The sequence below is a fragment of the Patagioenas fasciata genome, chromosome 11, assembly GCF_037038585.1.
Source record: "Patagioenas fasciata isolate bPatFas1 chromosome 11, bPatFas1.hap1, whole genome shotgun sequence".
NCBI classification, from domain to species: domain Eukaryota; kingdom Metazoa; phylum Chordata; class Aves; order Columbiformes; family Columbidae; genus Patagioenas; species Patagioenas fasciata.
In genome coordinates, this window is record NC_092530.1 from 13479596 (window position 1) to 13497422 (window position 17827).

The 17827-nt window shown below is 53.3% G+C and overlaps 2 protein-coding genes across 3 annotated transcripts; one reads left to right on the forward strand and one right to left on the reverse strand.

The window, feature by feature from the left end:
• Positions 1-102: 102 nt before the first annotated feature.
• On the forward strand, positions 103-6474 carry TSPAN6 (tetraspanin 6). 2 transcript variants are annotated; one of them, XM_071813473.1, is made up of 8 exons: positions 103-213; positions 1430-1618; positions 1814-1888; positions 2463-2561; positions 2805-2960; positions 3650-3733; positions 5466-5544; positions 5736-6474. In XM_071813473.1, exons 2-7 carry the CDS (start codon positions 1607-1609, stop codon positions 5532-5534), a joined length of 495 nt encoding a protein of 164 aa, XP_071669574.1. In that variant the 5' UTR covers positions 103-213; positions 1430-1606; the 3' UTR covers positions 5535-5544; positions 5736-6474. The 2 variants fall into 2 exon arrangements, with proteins under 2 accessions (XP_071669574.1, XP_065702750.1); XM_065846678.2 differs by lacking the exon at positions 103-213 and adding an exon at positions 1161-1320.
• A 1087-nt stretch (positions 6475-7561) lies between these two features.
• Positions 7562-17340, reverse strand: TNMD (tenomodulin). Its single transcript, XM_065846795.2, has 7 exons — positions 17017-17340; positions 16755-16889; positions 12886-13026; positions 11982-12083; positions 10015-10168; positions 8322-8494; positions 7562-8025 (listed from the first exon to the last, which is right to left on the reverse strand). Exons 1-7 carry the CDS (start codon positions 17314-17316, stop codon positions 7816-7818), a joined length of 1215 nt encoding a protein of 404 aa, XP_065702867.2. The 5' UTR covers positions 17317-17340; the 3' UTR covers positions 7562-7815.
• Positions 17341-17827: the final 487 nt, after the last annotated feature.

The following is a 17827-nucleotide window of genomic DNA, read 5'->3' on the forward strand; positions in this document are numbered from 1 at the left end:
TCATCCAGAGGCAAGTGCTTCCAGCTGTTTTCCAGCTGAACTTCAGTCCATACGAGGCCGAGGTAATAAAGCACATTCGTTAGGACCCGCCACCCCACGTCCTATGGGGTCGGGTGGGAGTGGACACAGGAGCTGGAGCCACCCGGGATTTTGGCTCTGGAGCACAGGACTGCACGGGTGAGGAGAGACAAGGGATGAACCTGGCATGGACAGGTAGGAGAGTTGGCTCGGGGTGGGGTGGGGGTGGAGGGGAAACATGCTGCCTGAATACATCAATTATGTGGCAGCCAGGCCGGTAAGCACACTAATTAATAACACAGCTGTCCTGAGCAGGAGAGGGCTGCTGGGAGGCCACTGCGGGGCTGATGCTGCCTGGGCTGAAGGAGGAAGGGTGTGGGGAACGCTGGCCGGCAAACCTGCAGCCCCCGCAGCCTGCAGATGTCTCTAAGGAGAGCACAGGGTGCTCGCCCCATGGTGGGCAGGATGCCCATTGCGTGCTGGCATGGCGGCTGTGCTATGTGCCAGGGCACAGGGTGACTGCCCCTACCGCTCCCTGTTCTGTAGGGGGACACCTCCTGGGCAAGTACTGGGGGGCCACGACGGGGTGGAGCTGCTGGGGCAGTAGGACCGGGACTGGGTGGCATGGGGAAGGGAGAGGGTGGCACAGGGCAGGCAGGAGATGGCAAGGAGCAGGCACACGGTGGCACCGGGCAGGTAGAAGGTGATACGGAAGAGGCACACGGTGGCACCGGGCAGGTAGAAGGTGATACGGAAGAGGCACACGGTGGCACCGGGCAGGTAGAAGGTGATACGGAAGAGGCACACGGTGGCACCGGGCAGGTAGAAGGTGATACGGAAGAGGCACACGGTGGCACCGGGCAGGTAGAAGGTGATACGGAAGAGGCACACGGTGGCACCGGGCAGGTAGAAGGTGATACGGAAGAGGCACACGGTGGCACCGGGCAGGTAGAAGGTGATACGGAAGAGGCACACGGTGGCACCGGGCAGGTAGAAGGTGATACGGAAGAGGCACACGGTGGCACGGGGCAGGTAGAAAGTGACACGGAACAGGCAGGGGGCGCCCTCGCTGGGCGGAGCGATGCGCCTTCGGGCTCACTCGGCCATTTCCGTGAGCACTCGGCAACCACCGCCTCCGCTCGGCCTCCTCCGGCCAGGCGGGGCGGGGCGGGGGCGCGGCGGGGCCCGTCCCGGCAGGATCGGCCCGTGTCGGCCATGGCGTCCCCGTCGCGGCGGCTGCAGACGAAGCCGGTGATCACCTGTCTCAAGAGCGTCCTGCTCACCTACACCTTCGTCTTCTGGGTGAGCGCCGGGCCGCGACCGCCCCGCCCTGTCCTGGCCCCACGACGTGTCGCGGGCGCGCCGCCCTGTCGCGACAGTCACGAACCGCAGCGGCTTTTCTCTCTCCCAGGTGTCGGGTATCGTGCTGCTGGCCGTGGGCGTCTGGGGCAGGGTCAGCCTAGCCGTCTACTTCTCCCTGCTGGACGAGAAGGCCACCAATGTCCCCTTTGTCCTGGTGGGCGCTGGCACTGTCGTCGTCCTTCTGGGCACCTTTGGCTGCTTCGCCACCTGCCGCGGTAGCACGTGGATGCTTAAGCTGGTAAATGGCCCCGGATGGGGTGGGATGGGGTCCCATCCCCTCCTGACCTGTCCCCACCTGTCTTGATCCATCCGGACATGTCCCATCCCAACCCCATCCTGTCCCGTCCATCCCAACACCATCCATCCCATCCCACCCCATCTCATCCTATCCTACCCAATCCCATCTACCCCATCCCACCCTTTCTGCCCACAGTACGCCATGCTCCTGTCCCTCATCTTCCTCATCGTCCTGGTGGCCGCCGTCGTGGGGTTCGTCTTCAGGCACGAGGTGAGTCTGGGTGACCGCTGCTGTCTCCCAATGCTGCAGAGCGAGTTTTCTGCTGGTTTTAACCCAAGCAGATGTTGCTGGAGGCACAGAGGTGCTGCTGGCAGTGGTGCTTAGTTTAGCTAAAATGAGGTTAAAACAGCCTGAAGAGCAGCTTGGTCCCCATAAGGACCCATAAGGTCCCCATAAGGACAAGGCTGGGCACAGTATACACCCAGCGGAGCACGCTGCCCCTCCACTAGAACAGGCAAAGTAGACCTGGACTTTCATTTCTGGCTTTGATCTATCTTTTGCAATATTTCCTGTAACTAAAGCTACTCCAAGGACTCCTGGAGCGGCCTGCTTGGGGGGGAACTGACAGCATGTAAGATCCTTGTTATTACACACAGCACCCCTGCCGCCACAGCGCAGTACAGCCTGCCCTTTAATACAGCGTTTAATTGCCTGAGTGGCCAGGGGAAAGTCTGGTGGCCACGGCCGGAGTCATTCCTGCCATCGCTGAGACGTGACTAATGTGGGACCATGGGTCCCGAAGGCGGGAGGGAACGCCACCGCTGCAGAGACCTCTCTCTTGCAGATTAAGACCAACTTTGAGAGTAACCTCAACCTGGCCTTGAGGGACTACAATGTGACTGTGGATCGGCACAGCGAGGCCGTTGACACCATCCAGAGAACTGTGAGTGCCGCAGGCTGGCAAGTGGTTGGGGGATGTCCCTTGGGACCCCCCTGTGGTATCATCGTCCCTGTCGTTGTGCTGAGGGTTCTTTTGCACCATAGGCTTTTGGGTTTGGGAGGAGATGCTGGTGAGATGGGGGCAGTTCCTAGAGGTGAGGGCAGGAGGGCTGCGGGAGCAGTGGTAGGACTGAGGCGGTCAGTACCCTGGTGTGACTGTGCTCCCCAAACATGCTTCCCCCTCCAGCTGCACTGCTGCGGGGTGCAGAACTACTCGGACTGGGAGAAGACTGAGTACTTCACTCAGAGGGGCATCCCCCGCAGCTGCTGCAAGAGCCAGGACGACTGCTCAGAGGAGGATCTGAAGGACGTGAGAAAAGCCAAGTTGAAAGTGTTTGTGGATGTAAGTTAAGCTCAAATACCCCCCTGCCAGTCCTGGAGGTGGGGAGCACAGAGCTGGTGGGTGGAGAAGGGCTTGCCCTTCCCTGGGAGGCTTGGAAGGAGAACTGCTCTCTCCTTGCAGACACCCTGTGGTCCTGGGATCCCCCTGGGTTGGAAGATGTGAAGGAATGAGCCTTCCCTCATGTCTGAGGTTCGCCCCACCTCTTCCTTGGAGGTTCAGGACCAGTTGGACACACAAGTATTTGCGCTCAGGGCTGTGTGTTTGGGGCAAAGGGTGAATAAGGAGGTAATTCCTCAGTAAAGTTAGTTTCAGCAGCGCTGGCGTCTCTCGTCAGCCGTGCAGAGTCCTGACCATTGGTAAGCACAGGTGACCTCATCTGGCAGAGACGGCCAAGTGATGCAAGGAACGTTCCTCTGATGAGTCACCTCGCTCAACCCAAGGCTTCTGTTGGGAGCAGCCCAAGGGCAGCGCTGCCCTCGATAATGCCGCTGGGCTGGGAGGCTGGTTGGCAGCGCTGACAGGGAAATGACTTTGCCAAGGCCAGGCAGGATGGTGTCAGCCAGAAACCCTCGTCTGCCTGCACAGGAGCATCTTTCCCTGCAGCTGCCGGCGCTCTGGAGAGGTGCTGGGTTGTGCTCAGGGAGTGTGAAAAGCACTGGACCCATGTGCTTGCTTTTCCTCCTCTGCAGGGTTGTTTTTTCCTTGTAACGTCAACAATGGAGTCAAAAATGAGCGTTGTGGCTGGCATCTCCTTTGGCATCGCGTGCTTCCAGGTAACTCTCCCTTGCTGGCTGGCACAGGAGTGCAGAGTGAAGCTAGTGTGTCTCCGGAGGAATTTAATTTCTGTGAGACTAGTGTGTGTACAAAAGGCACGGCCTGTTTCAGCCAGGGAGAAACAGCTATTCTGCACATTCCCCTTGGGTTTAATCTCACCACTGTACAGTCTCCAGTCTCTTAAACCCAGGGCTGAAGCACCAGCTCTGTTTCCTTGAGCCCAGGTTATTTGAGAAGAGCTCCTGTCTGAAACAACTGATTTCCAGAAAACCCAGGCTGTACTGTCCTGGGCAAGCTCCCTGCATTTGCTGTTAGCCGGGATCAAATCATGCCTTTCCTTTTCCTACCCACTGACCTTCCTTTTTATCAGGGAGGTATTTTGGCATCTCTTCTGTGTGGCTGGAACACTGTGAGTGCCTGCGGGTCACAGCTTACGCTGGCAGCTCACACCCCACGTGCTGCCTTACCCTGCGATTGCTTCCTCCCCCTCTTGCTCCCCAACCTCTCCTTTCCTTTATCCTGCAGGACATTTCCTGCAGGAGCCGCAGCAGCAGCTTTATCCCAGCAGGAACTGAGAGGCCCCTGCCCCCAACTCTGCTGCGCTGGGCATGCTGACGCCACGGTGGGGTTTCCCAGTGCACTGTAGTGGGACCTGCAGGATGCACAGCCAACCCTTTTTTAGTGGGTTTGTGAGAGCTTGCTGGGTGCTGAGCAGCTGTGGAGCAAGCTCAATTGGCCTTGACTTTGGAGTGGCTTGAATTCACCCTCCCCTTAGTCTGGCATGCTGGTGGCCAGGACCACCGGCTGACCACATCAGCATGTGGAGAAACAACCCTGCCAAGATATTTCTCCTGTAATGAGCGTGTCGCCGTGTGTTTCCCGTACCGGATGCGCTGCACTGGAGGAGAGGTGGGAGCCGACAGCCCCTGGCTGCAGTTTGTGCTACAAGTGCTTTCGGTTGCGGCTGGGAGAGCCTGAGAGCCGGAGCTGCTCCACTGCACCCGGCTGCTCGCCCCAATCCCCTCCTGAGTCTGGCTGTGCTCACCATGAGGTCACCAAGACGTGACCGACACGCAAACTGTGAGCTGCATGCTCCCAGCTGCGAAATTATCTTGGCTGATGCCAGGTTTGGGAATTGTAACCTGTTCCTGGCTTTTATTGCCTTTAAAGCAAGCCTTGCTATGTCATGTGGCCGGCTGGGACCCATCATACAAATGTACCTCTAACTTTACTGGTGTAGGTCAAACTCGTTCAGTATCTGGCCCTAAATGTCTGTAAGGGGCCAGGAGGCCACATTGTGATAGCAATAGCGTGTCCTTCAGATGCTGATGTGAAAACAGCAGCCTTGCTTCCTGGCCGTCTTTGCAACAGGGAGAGGTGGCTACTGTTCTCTAGTGGCTGCTTAATTGGCTGTGACGCTCCTGATATCTGTGTAATCTCCAAAATTGCCATGAAACACTAAATGCTTCATGAAGCAAAATGTAACAGGATGGGATGTGGAACATTTCTTGTGAGGAGCTTGTTTGGCTGGTACCTGCCAGGATCCTCCGCTTCAGCCACTCTCCGTTACACTGAGGCAGAGCATGGCTGCCCATATTGTGGTTTATAAATCCCACTGTTCATCTTTGGAATTTATGAAACTGATGTTCTGGAGCAGTTTGTCAGGCATGTCCCCTAAATCACTGCAACCTGTTTTTGGCTATCTCTGATGTGTTTTTTTCTGTTTTTCAGTTGGTTGGCATCATTCTCGCCTGCTGCCTGTCCCAGTACATCACAAACAACCAGTATGAGATGGTGTAGCTGTGATCAGGTACGTCTGCCCAGTGATGTGAGCGTGGTGCACTGCCTCTGCATCCCAGGCTGCTGCCTGGTCAGCACAGCAGTGGGTACCACTTTTGGGGCTGTGTGGGGATAGAGGGGTCCTGCAAGACTGTGTCTGCTCCATCATTTTAAGCTGTGTGTAAATCCAGCCCTGTCAACACTTTGCCTTGTGCATTCCAGGATGTGCTCTCTGCAGCCAGAGAGGATGCCACCACCTCCAGTGTTCCTCTGGATGCTGCTTCCTGAAATCTTCCTTTGAACTGACTGATCTTCTCAACTAGCTCATAGAAACGAGCGCAGCAGCTGTCCTGGTGCACTCAGGGACTTGTCCTAACACTACTCTGCTGTGCCACCACGTGGGATAATTAGTGTAGCTGCGGTGGTTACAGCAAACGTGCTCTGCCGGGCGCTGCAGCCCCTGGCTCTTTCCTCGGCGCTGTGCTCGAGTGCCGTGCCGAAGCCGACCACACTGGCAGCCCCATGGGACTCCCAGTGCTCATCTCCAGTGCCTTCATTCAGAAAGTGATGCTTTCCCTCAGCTCAGGCAACCCCTCAATATCCCCTTGCTCTATGGACACAGTTGCTCTCGAGATGGGGCTATTGCCCCATTAAAACACAGCCCTGTCTGCCTGAAGCCCTTGGCTCAGCAAGGTCTCGGCTTGTTGCCAAGCTTTCTCTCATCCCTGGGTTTTATATACTTTTTTATAGTTGTACTTTTAAAAGTACAGGCTGTAGTGATTCTTTGTAAGCTGTAGCGAGGTTTGGTGATGTAGCTCCTGGTGCCTTTACCTTGGTAGGTGTCCTTGCACCGAGTCAGCTGTGACTTGATTGTCAGTATTTTATGCTGCTTTAACTCGTTTTCTGTATCGAGTAGAACTCTTGTCCTGAGACACAATAAATATTAAGATATTTTACTCTATTACGCTGCCTTGGCTTTTCATCTCCTGGAAATTTCTCAGCTTAGATCACTCTAAACAGCAGCAAGACCCCGGGAGGCAATCTGCTCATCCCGGGCCAACCAGTAACCTCTGGACCATTACAGCTCGGAGTTCTCTGGTGTTCACTGGTGCACTTATGCTTACAAATACCTTCTGTAATTGAATTTTCTTCATAACAGCAGTTGTGTAACAGTGCTGAAGCAGAAGGCCAGCAGCCAAGCGGGTTTCTTCAGCCCCATGCAAACGTGTGCATCTTCCACTGACCACTGCTCACTCAGAGCAAAGGACAGTGCTGCTGGAGCTGCTGGCATCTCCAGCCTCTCCCCGGGGCAAGAAACATGGATTTAAACTTTTGTGTTTGCTGTTTGACCAGCAAGCCTTTGCCTTACCGAATGTAATGCAGCAGCGGCGCAGTGAGGCTCCTCTCCTACCCGGTGTGTCAAAGCTGCTGGGCAGCAGCTGGGTCCCAGGGACAGGAGCTGGAACCTGGGTCTGGCCTTAGCACCATGGCCACAAGCAGAGAAGGCTGTCAGGGGGTGCACAGGGTTTGAGCAGGGGTTAACATGCTCTTAACCCTCAGCACACAGGCAGCATCCTACTCAGGGCAGCTGCAGTGTCAAGGATTTTCTTTTTCCCTCCCACAGCTCAGGTTTTGCCCATTTGTTGATCACAACTGGGGACAGCTGATGGCACTGGGGGTTCTCGGTGCCTCCACTCCCTCTGGCTTTGGCTGCTGGTTCCCCAGGAGATCTTGTGCCTGTTCCTGCCTCTGCCTTACCTGCATGGTGTCATGCTGCACATTGCTCCTGAGGGGCCTGGTGGCACCCCTGAGCTGTCACCAATAACTGCTAAACACATGGGAACATGCTGGAACAGAGACATGGGACGTGCTGAACAACGACCAGTGCCGTCAGGGAGCAAATTAGGGACCTCCGCACGTTCCCAGCGAGGCGAGCGCCGGCGGTCCCGGTACCTGAGTTATGGATGCTCGTGACGAGGCAGCCAAGCAATTAGATCACTTCTCAAGACCCATTAAGCATCACAGACTGAGACTAAAATGACTTTCCATTTTCTTTGCAATTGCTCATACAAGACATTTATTGTTCGCCTCTTGCTGCTCAGCGTGGCAGCGATGCGCTCGAGCACGGCCTCCCCCAGCCCCGTGGGGGATGCGGGGAGGGGGACAGGCAGTGAAGGTGCCGCACGCTGGCCAGCAATCAATCAGGTAACGACCTGCACATCAGCTGCGTCAGGATGCATCTGGACGGGCGTGGTGCGGCAGGCGGGTGCAGGGCAGTACCCAAGCGCCGGGTGGGTGGGTGCTACACCCTGCCCAGCATCCGCGCGATCCACCAGTTGCAGGGCATGATGATGCGGCAGATGACCCTCCCACCCTGGTAGCAGTAGGGGTAGGGGTAGTAGCCCAGGAGGGGCTCGCAGACCCGCCGGCAGTAGCGGTTGGCGCGGCGGCACTGGGCACAGCAGTAGCCTCGCTCGTCCCACAGCGGGTGAAACTCCAGCCCGTTCTCTGACTGCGGGAAAATCCAGTGTCAGCGAAGGGGGACACGTGGAGAGAGAGGGGGACATGTGGCCAGGGTACCCTGGGAAGACAGCTAAGACACTCCAGAAGCATGGACACGACATCCTTAAGGACCACAGCTAGGGCGCCTGAGGAACATGACCAGGACACCCTAGGAGCATGGCCAGACCACCCTGGGAACACGACCAGGACATCCCAGAAGCATGAACAAGACATTCCAAGGAGCAAAGCCAGGACACCCTAGGGCCATGCCCAGGACACCCCCAGGATGCAATTCCCCACACTCACATAGTCATTGACGGGCAGGTCCTCCTCGGTAAGCTGCCGTGCCCGACGCTTGGGCCCTGGCTGCGCATCCTTCTCCACCTCGTGTTCACTCTCCCCGTCCAACCAGCTCTGGTTGTTCACAAGCAGCTCAGGGTCCTCTTCTTCTGTCCCTTCAAGGTCGGCCAGCTCAGGAGCTACAGGAAGAGCCCAAACATCAACAGTGAGGGAGCAGGGGGACAAATGCAGCAATGGGCATTGATGTCTCTACCAAAATTTAATTCTGTGGTTCAAGAGGAAGAGGAAACCACTCCAACCTCAGTGACTGCACCAGTGAACCAGCTGTGCTCCATTGCCTCCTACTTTTACCAAGCTTGAGTGAAGGGCTGTAGGAGAAAATATGCAGGAGGAGGGGGCAGAGAAGACATGGCTTATACCTTCCCTGTACTCGTGGGTTTTGGGTGTCCATGGGTGGTATTGGCACTCCCTGCACAGGGCTGCAGGTGCAGAGAAGCCTGTCCTCATAGAATCATAGAACAGTTTGGGTTGGAAGGGACCTTCACAGCTCATCCAGTCCACCCCTGCCATGAGCAGGGACATCTTCATGCAGATCAGGTTGCTCAGAGCCCCGTCCAGCTTAGCCTGGGATGTCTCCAGGGATGGGGCATCTACCACCTGTCTAGGCAACCTGGGCCAGTGTTTTACCACCCTCAGTGTAAAAAATTTCTTCTTCATGTCTAACCTGAATCTCCCCTCCTTTAGTTTAAAACCATCACCCCTTGTCCTGTCATAGCAGGCCCTGCTAAAAAGTCTATCCTCATCTTTCCTATAGTCCCCCTTATATAGGCCCTTGTGGTGGGTTCTGCTGCTGCAGGGTGGGATTTGTAGACCATCAGCAAGTCAATGTGATTGGGAGCAGATTATACTCAGCCACAGCACCTGTTGGTGACTCAGGTAAGACCCACAGTGACACTAATTTTCTTTGTGGCAAGGTCGAACAGGAGTGACCAAGGAAGCAGAAAGGGGACAGCAGGCAAAGCCAGCAGAAAGGGGACAGCAGCCTCTCTCTGCATCGGGGATCTCTGATACCCACTTGCTCCCAGGACCATTGATGGCCATGAGCTGCCTGTCACCCTGGGGGGCAGCAGAGCAGAGGAAGTTTTCTCGGTAGGAGTTTTTAAACTAGCTCATTCAGAGAGAAGTGGGTTAGAGAGAGCAGGTAATTACACTGGCAGATCTCCGAGGCCACAACCTCTGCGAGGGCTGTGCAGCGAGCAGCTGGAGGTGGCAACCCCGTTGTGTGATTTAGATGCAGATGTCTGCTAAAGCTCTGATGTTCATGCAGTGACGAGAATTTAGGCGTCCCGGTTTCCAGCAGTGCCCGTTTCTTTGCAGGTACAAAGGGTTTGGGTTGGTGGTTCTTTTTTTTTGTGCCTTGTTATGAGGAGGGTGGCTACTCTGCAAAGTGCAGGGCAGTGGGAAGCCAGCAGAGATGAGCACTCTGCAGAGAGAAACTTCAGCCCCTGCTGTTACATTGGCCAGGTTTTCTTGTGGTCATGGCCAACATTGTGTTTGTGTTTGAGACATACAATGAGGCAGGAACAGGCTTCCACCACGTTGTATTGGGGCAAATGGCAGTGGGGACATGGGCAGGTGGCAGGACTGGTCCCAGTGAAGGGATTAATGAGCACTTCGGGGAGGAAGTGGCTCCTTGTACCTGCTATTGGCGTTGGATGGATCCAGTAGATGGTCACGTTTCTGCAGATGTCAAAAATTTTGGAGCTTTTCAGGAACTCCTTGTTCTGAATGGGCTTTTCCCCAGGCACCCAGACCACAGACTGCTCGAAGTAGGTGCTTGTGATTTCTTCTCCCTGAAAGAAGAGTGAGATTTCACCCTGACGTGGTGAGACACCCTCTCCCCACTGCTGGCTGCTTATCCTCTTCTTGGCTAACCCAGAGGCACCTCTCCCCTCCCAGAGAGCAGCTGGACTTCATCTGCCTTGGATGGTGGTGCTTGTTTGGGTGCACATGCAACAACCCACTGGTCCTCATGGAGGGAGACCCATCAGGAGCCTTCTCTGTCCTATCCACTCTCAGCCAACACCACCCCGCTTTCTCCTCCCTCTGTTCATCATGCTCAAAGAGCCTTCTCCTGTGCAGTCCCCACCATATGGAAGAGCCTTCTGGAGTGCCCCAGCTCATTTAAAACCCAAGATTAAAACATCTCCCCTCTGCTTTGCTCTTACTACTTAATTTGTCTCTCCTTCTGCTACTGATTTTGTGATCGAACACTTTAATTTATTCCTCACAGAAATTCTTTGCACGGCCGTATTCTGTAATTTATACCACATGTCTCTGCTGTTGCATTAGTCCATGGTGTGTTTTGGCAGGCACTTAGGGAGGGAGATATATAAAGATTATTGGATGTGTCTGTGCTGAGCTATCTTGCCAAGGAGACGTTGTGTAGGTTGGTGGTGGTAGCCCACAGAGCAAGCCGGCAAATGGCATTTTTCTCTCCAGAAGGTGTCTAGAGCTGTATTTCTCTTTTATAGAGTTTTTCCGTATGGCTTTGGGAAGTCTTAGGAAAGCGCCAACACAACCTGACCAGCCTGAGTTGGTTTTGGGGTGTCTGGTGAAAGCTGGGGGGTTGGGCAGGTGCTGTCTGAAGAACCTGGCAGTGCTGGGAAGAGATGACTAGAGCTTAAATCTATGTTTATCTCATTGGGTTTTACATTTCAGCTCTCTACCCGGGGCAATGTTCTGTTAAAGCCTGGGAAGTCATATCCCTTTTATGATGGCAGCCGAAAAGATCTATTAGCTTCTTATGGCATAATCAAAGAATCAGTGTCTGGGAATTTGGGTCATGATTCAGGGAAATGTTTCTGCCCACGCTTCGTTTCAAACGTGTCCTGCTGGTGTTTTATCTGCAATGGCTTCCTTGAGGGGGGGTTCAATCTGCTATCACCCTTTGTCTTGCAAACATGGAGGTGGGAGGGCTGTGCCAAGGGGCTGTGCCACTGGGGAAGGGGACAGGGAAAGAGGACAATTGCTTTCAAGGGACAGAGGCATCACCCCAGGTTACGCTGTCAGAGAGGGGTTAAAATATGGATTTAAACGCTATTTCCATGCATCGTGCAAAGTGTGAGACTCCCGGCAGCAGGATGTGGTGGGGCACAGCAGTGGGAGAAGGTCAGGGTGGGGAGGCGGCCCCAGCCCTGCACTTCCCACCTCCCAGGGCTGTTTGCCAAGTGCTTTTTCAAATCACATTTCTTTAACGCGGCTGCTCTTTTAAATTCATTACTCCTGCCTCATCCGGCTTGAGAACATGAGGCTCAATTCTTGGAGAAAACAATTTTATGGACTTTTTAGTGCCTGCTAATCCTGAGCTGCTTTGTGACCTTTTGACTACAACAGGATTATTGTTCTTGATCTCCGGTATTGTGCAGAGAGGTTTTTGTCTGTTGGCTGTCTAATCCTGTCTCTTTCCACTTGCTGTTTTTACAAGCAGGCCTCTGAAATAAGATCATTTCATGAAGTGATCATAACTCATTATTTCTTTATTGAGGAGTCTCTGGGAAGGCTGGAGTAGATGGGAAGGCAGTGGGGACAGTGGCCACGCTCCCAAGGCCAAGGAAAGGGGGGATTTCATGGGGGCAAGAAAGGTGTCCTGTTTTATTCACCTACCTCAAGCTCGGGAATCTTGGCCTCTGTGGTCTCAGGTAGAACTTTAGTCTGAGCTTTGATGAAACATTTTTGAAGTCCGACAAAGAAGATGCCAGTTATTCCCTATAGCACCAAAACGAACACAAAAAGCAGCAGTCAGGGCAAAGTAGGAGGATAAATAACCCCATTGAATGGAAGGTACAGCTGGATGAAGGTTTAGTTGTATTTTTCCTGTTGATGTTTTTCTGCAAACTCTGTTCAGCAAGAGTGCTAAGATGTACTAACAGATTCTCCTAAGGGATATTGCATTTTATAGTTTGGGAGAATTGGGCTTTTTACAAATATTTTAAGGAAGATAGTGATAAAATTTTTACTTTGCTCCTCTTCTCCATATAACTATCATGAGCTCTGGTTATCATAAATAAAAATATGCAGAATAGCACCTGACCATTATGGTTATATGAACATTCAGCATCCAGTTTCTGCTAGGCTATTAGCTGAAAATTTTGCCATATGTCACTGCACAAGGTATTTCCCTACAAATTTTAATTAGGTTTCAGAGAGAGCCTACAACCTAGAACATTGTCATGAGGTTTTAGTTCTCTCCAGACAGACAAATGTACTGAGCTCGGATAGATTTATGATGATTGCATTCCTTTGCAAGGGTAAATCCAATAACTAGGTCTTGCTTTGAAGATGTATTTCATTGGAACTGAACCACACTGCTATTAAATACTGGTGGAAGCTTTTGTAGACACACATCTCCTTTCCTTTGAGAGCATCCCCAGAGAGGCTGCATATGGACGTGGGTCTCCCTGACAATTCCAGGTCTTGCTCCAGCGACCCCACAGCATCCTAAGGGATCCCATTTGTCCTGCTGCAAGACCACAGGCAGGGTCCCGGGGACAAATCCTGCTGCACTCACATTTTTGAAGTCATGGATCTCCAGGATTTCCTCACTGCCATTCCCGCTCCTGAAGGTCTCTGTCCTGGCCAGTGGGTCGATCTCCATCACAATCTTCTTCTTCTCACCGTGGCTGAAGAACGTGTGCTCCATGTTGTAAACCTGTGAGGGCCAAAACAGCACAGGGGTCACCTCAGCCCCCATCCAATTTAACAGGGTGGCCAGCGGGCAGGTGGGCTGCTGCTGGGTGCCTGACCCTGGTGCTGGGCACCCCACCATGGGGCTGCTTGGTTCCTTGCATCTCGGCTCTGAGATGGGGCAATCATTTGGGTTGTGCAAGGAGAGGCAGCTCCCAGCCACTGGGGATGGGAAGTGGGGCAGGATGAGGCCAGGTTGTGCGGAGACAAGTGTGTCAAGCCTGGAAGAAGATGCTCATCCCACAGTTGCACCAGGAGCTTTGCCATGTCTCAGCCTTTGCCGCTGCTGTTTGTGCCATGAGCCCATTTACGTCCCAGGCTGGACTGAAGTCCTGAGCCCAAGGGACCTTGCTTTCCCTTCTGGGAAAGCCTGGCTTTCTTGCTCTGTCATTCCAACCTTGGATTGCTTGCTTCATCACTGTGTCCTTGTCTTTCTTGCTCCACCACTGCATCCCCAGCTCACTTGCTCCATCACTGTGTCCCCGGCTCACTTGCTCCATAGTATCATCCCCAGCTCGCTTGCTCCATCTCTGCGCCTTCTGTTTTTCCTGGAAAGGCAGAGGTAAAAGCCTCTCTATGCCTGGAGGAGATCAGGGATTGCCTGCGGATCAAAGACCTCCTCGAGGGCTGCTGAAGAGCTTGAGGGCGTAGCAGCCGGCTTCCCGCCGGCACTCATCCCCACGGGGAGCCGGGGGGAGCAGCTCCGGGGGGAGCAGCCTCTCCTCCTCACAGGTGCTCGGTGCGCTCAGCCATCCCGGCAGCCCTCCAGTCCCTGTGGATGTCTGACCTTACAGGATGAGCAGTGGCAGATGCTATTTGAAGCACAAAAATGATCCCGCTGGCATGGTGAGAGCTGACGAGCCTTGGGGAGTCTCATTTCCTGAATCAAATGGTGTCATGTGGAAGCAAAGTGCTTGTGTAAAACTCCTCAAGTCTGCAGGGGAGGAGGGAGTGATGGAGGCACGGAGATGGAAAACCCCTGTTTGTCCCCTGGTACAGTCTTGGAGCTGGAGAAAGAGTGCCCTGGTCCCACAGCAGCGCCTCAGCAAGGAGCAAGGGCTCTGCCTGCAACCCGACCCAAACCCCCTTTCACAGGCCCCTGCTTCTTGCATGTCACTCCCTGTCAGGGGGTTCAAAGCCTCTGAACAATATTTTCATAGAATCATAGAATCATTTTGATTGGAAGAGACCCTTAAGATCATTGAGTCCAACAATAACCTAAGTCTGGCACTAAACCATGTCCCTGAGAGCCTCATCTCTACATCTTTTAAATCCCTTCAGGGATGGTGACTCCACCACTGCCCTGGGCAGCCTGTTCCAATGCTTCACAACCCTTTCCAGAAATAAATGTTTCCTAATATCCAATCTGAACATTCCCTGGTGCAACTCGAGGCTGTTTCTTCTCTTCCCATCAGTTGTTACTTGGGAGAAGATACCAACACCCTCCATGCTACAACCTCCTTTCAGGTAGTTGTAGACAGCAGTAAGGTCTCCCCTCAGCCTCTTTTTCCTCCTCACCAGTGCCCAGTACAGTGGCACAATCACTTCCCTAGTCCTGCTGGCCACACTATTTCTGATACAAGCCAAGATGCTGTTGGCTTTTTTGGCCACCTGGGCACACTGCTGGCTCCTGTTCAGCCCATTGTCCATCAACACCCCCAGATGCATCAGCATCCCCCATTTTGCAACTGCAGAACCGCCTGTGCAGGTAGTAACCCCAGCTTAAGAGTTTGGAGAGCGATGTGCGCCTTGGCAGCCATGAGCATCTCCTGTTAGTCAGCAGGAGGCTTTTGTCAAGATATATAGCTGTCAATGGATTTTATGTTATGGCAAAGACAGTCTGAAGCTTAAAATGGCTGGAAGGCCGCCGGTTTTGACTGACAAAAAGTGCACGGTGCCATAAATCATTTCTAGGAGGGTAGGATCCCGGATGGCACCTTACCTTCGAGTATCTTGCCATTTAGGAAGAATTACTTTTGCCAGCACAGTAGCTAGCAAACCCATTTGGGCTTGGCTGGCTCTGTGCTGCTCATAGAGCTGTGAGATGTTTTATAGGGCTAAAAATGCACTTGCTTGCGAATTGCTGAAATATGTCCCCCTGCGAGGCCACGCCGAGCCCCTTGTTAGCTGACTCATCGCCTTCGCTCACCCGTGGTGCCACCGGCGCGGATGCTGCTGTGCAGAGGGCAGCGCCATGTCCAAGGCCACCCCTCAGAGGAACAAGTCTTCTTTAAAGATTTTTTTCCACTCTCCAGTTGCACGAAGGGAACTCAAAGGGGTTTTTTGTTCTTTAAAGAGTTTAATCCCACTTGGTTTATATTTTCAAGCATTAGGAGCTCCCAGCCTCCCCCATCGTGCTGTTCCCAGAGGACTCCTGGACCAGCTGGAGAAGCGATGCCAGATGCGGCGATGTTGGACACCAGGCTCCACCGCGGGAACATCTTTGCTCTCCCGTGACCTTGTGTTTCGCTCACCCATCCATCAGGTGTTGTGAAGGGCTTTCAGAAATACCAGACCTCCATCAGGCCATGGGAGCCAAGGACCAGCGCCATGGATAACCCTTCCAAGGCTGCGGCAATGGCTCTTTGCCTCTGGCTCAGAGAAAACCTCCCCTGCGGGGGTTAACAGCCTCTTCCCCCCATGGCTGGCACACACCCTGTTTTTCGAGGAACAGTAGAGACTTTATAACTGTCTTGGCAGGAGCCTGGAAGCACATATGGCTTTTATTGCTTTTTCTTTTATATCTTGGGGGGGATTTATTTCTACTTGATGATAAGAAGACAAAGTTTCCTGCGAGCGGGTGCTTCCTCTGCCCCGTGGGAGGGCAGCCCTGGCGCAGCTCCAGTGGAGGACAGAGGAGGTGCCACCATGGGAAAAAGGCCACTTTGGCCGTACTTGGGGGTTTTAGGGATGCTCTTAAGAGTCGGCAAAGCCCACCAGCACCAGGCTGCAGAACGGAGCCTCCTGAAAGAGCATGGCAAGTCAAAGAGGAGCAATGGGGAGCATTGGGCAGGCTGTTGGCTTCAAGGTTAAGCTATTTTCTTTGGGTATGGGACAAAAAAAAACAGAGGAGGTTGGCAGAATTGCCAAGTTCTTGGCCAGAATAGGCAGAGATGCCACCCCAGGCACGCTCGGCACTTACAGCAGCATCTGTCTGGGGACCTGGGAATAAACGAGCACAATCCAGTTAGCAGGAGCTCCTCCAAAAGCTAATCCGTCTCACCGTCCCCTTACATTGCAGACACATTAAAGTAAGAAATATAATCCGTGACAATCAATCACCACTGCGTCCTGGCTTTCTCTCCTCTTTATGCGGTGGCATAATGACTTTTCCACCAGTTTCTGGCAAGATAATTGAAATGAAATGGAAAATATTTTCTTACTTGTCATAAAATTTGCTGCTGGTGAAATAAGACTAACTTTAACTCTTCGTGGTGTAGCTCCCATCCCCTATAATTGTCAGTTAGGGAAAGAATGCAGCAACAGAGGAAAAAAAACAGCGCGTATTAAGTCAAAGCTAGTTATGAATAATATGAAGATTTTCAAGTCCCATGAATACTTGTGGTCTGAGAAAATGCATTTTGTGAAGTTGCCTGGGTGTCAGGGTGTAGTTAAAAGTTTCAGTGAGTCGGGGGGACAGCTCTGTCTGGGGAAGCGCACTCAGAAACGCCAGATCAAAGAGTCTTTACTTACTTTTCTGGGTATTGGGTTCCAGAGATATTTGACACCAAAAAATATCAGAATAAGAGAAATGAGCAGCACACTGAGGAGCAGTCCGCAGACCTGGTATCTGGTGCAGGTCTTCTTTTGCGTCTTGGATGCTTCTGCCTAATTAATGATAAAACAGCCATAGCCAGAGGTTGGATGATGATTCAAGGAGAGACGAGCACACAGGCATATCAGAGATTTATCATGCTGACAAGCTGCACGGTAGCAAAGCAAGCCACGAACTTACGTCCAGAAAGCGACAATCCTCCGGGCTCTCCAGAGCCGTCCCTCCCATGGTCTCCTCCGTGTGCAAGGATGCAGTCCCGCTCTGAGGTGGAGTTACAGAGGAGTTACAGAGGCTCTGGGCTGCACGTTCGGCGGGGAAGGCTGGGTCACGGCCGCCCCGATGACGGCAGCCGCCAGCTTTCCCCACAGCCTGCCAGGCCCCGGGTGCTCCCGCAGCCATTCCCACGCTTTTGGAGATGAGCCTGCACGAAGCTCTGCTGTGCGCTGTCCATCTGCCACATCTGGCATCCCAAATTTTCATTTAACTCCGCTCCTGTCACCCCCAGAGCTCTGGGAACAAGGGCACTGCTGCTTTTAGGGGGTAGTGCCTGTGTGTGAGTGGACATGGCGTGGTGGGAGGTACAGGGATGTGCATGGACATGGGTGTGCACATGTGGGTGTGCACACACACATGTGCGTGGGTGCAAATGCATGGGTGTGCACGTGTGTATGTGCATGTGCACAGGTGTGCATGCGCATAGGTGTGCATGCACACGTGTACATGTGTAGGTATGCAAGAATATGCACGTTTACATAGGTGTGCATGCATATATGTGTGTGTGTGCGCATACACGTTCTCACTGTCAGCCCTCAGCAGCGCGGTATGAAGCACCAGCTCTCCCCACGGGGTCTCTGGCATCCCACACTCACTTTGTGCAGAGCCTTGCCCCAAAGTCGGCCTAGCCAGGAATTTCCTGACTTTTTTTTTGACATTCAAAAATTTCCATGTGTTGAAATCCTACCATTTCTTCATGGAAGTGAACCCATCTTAA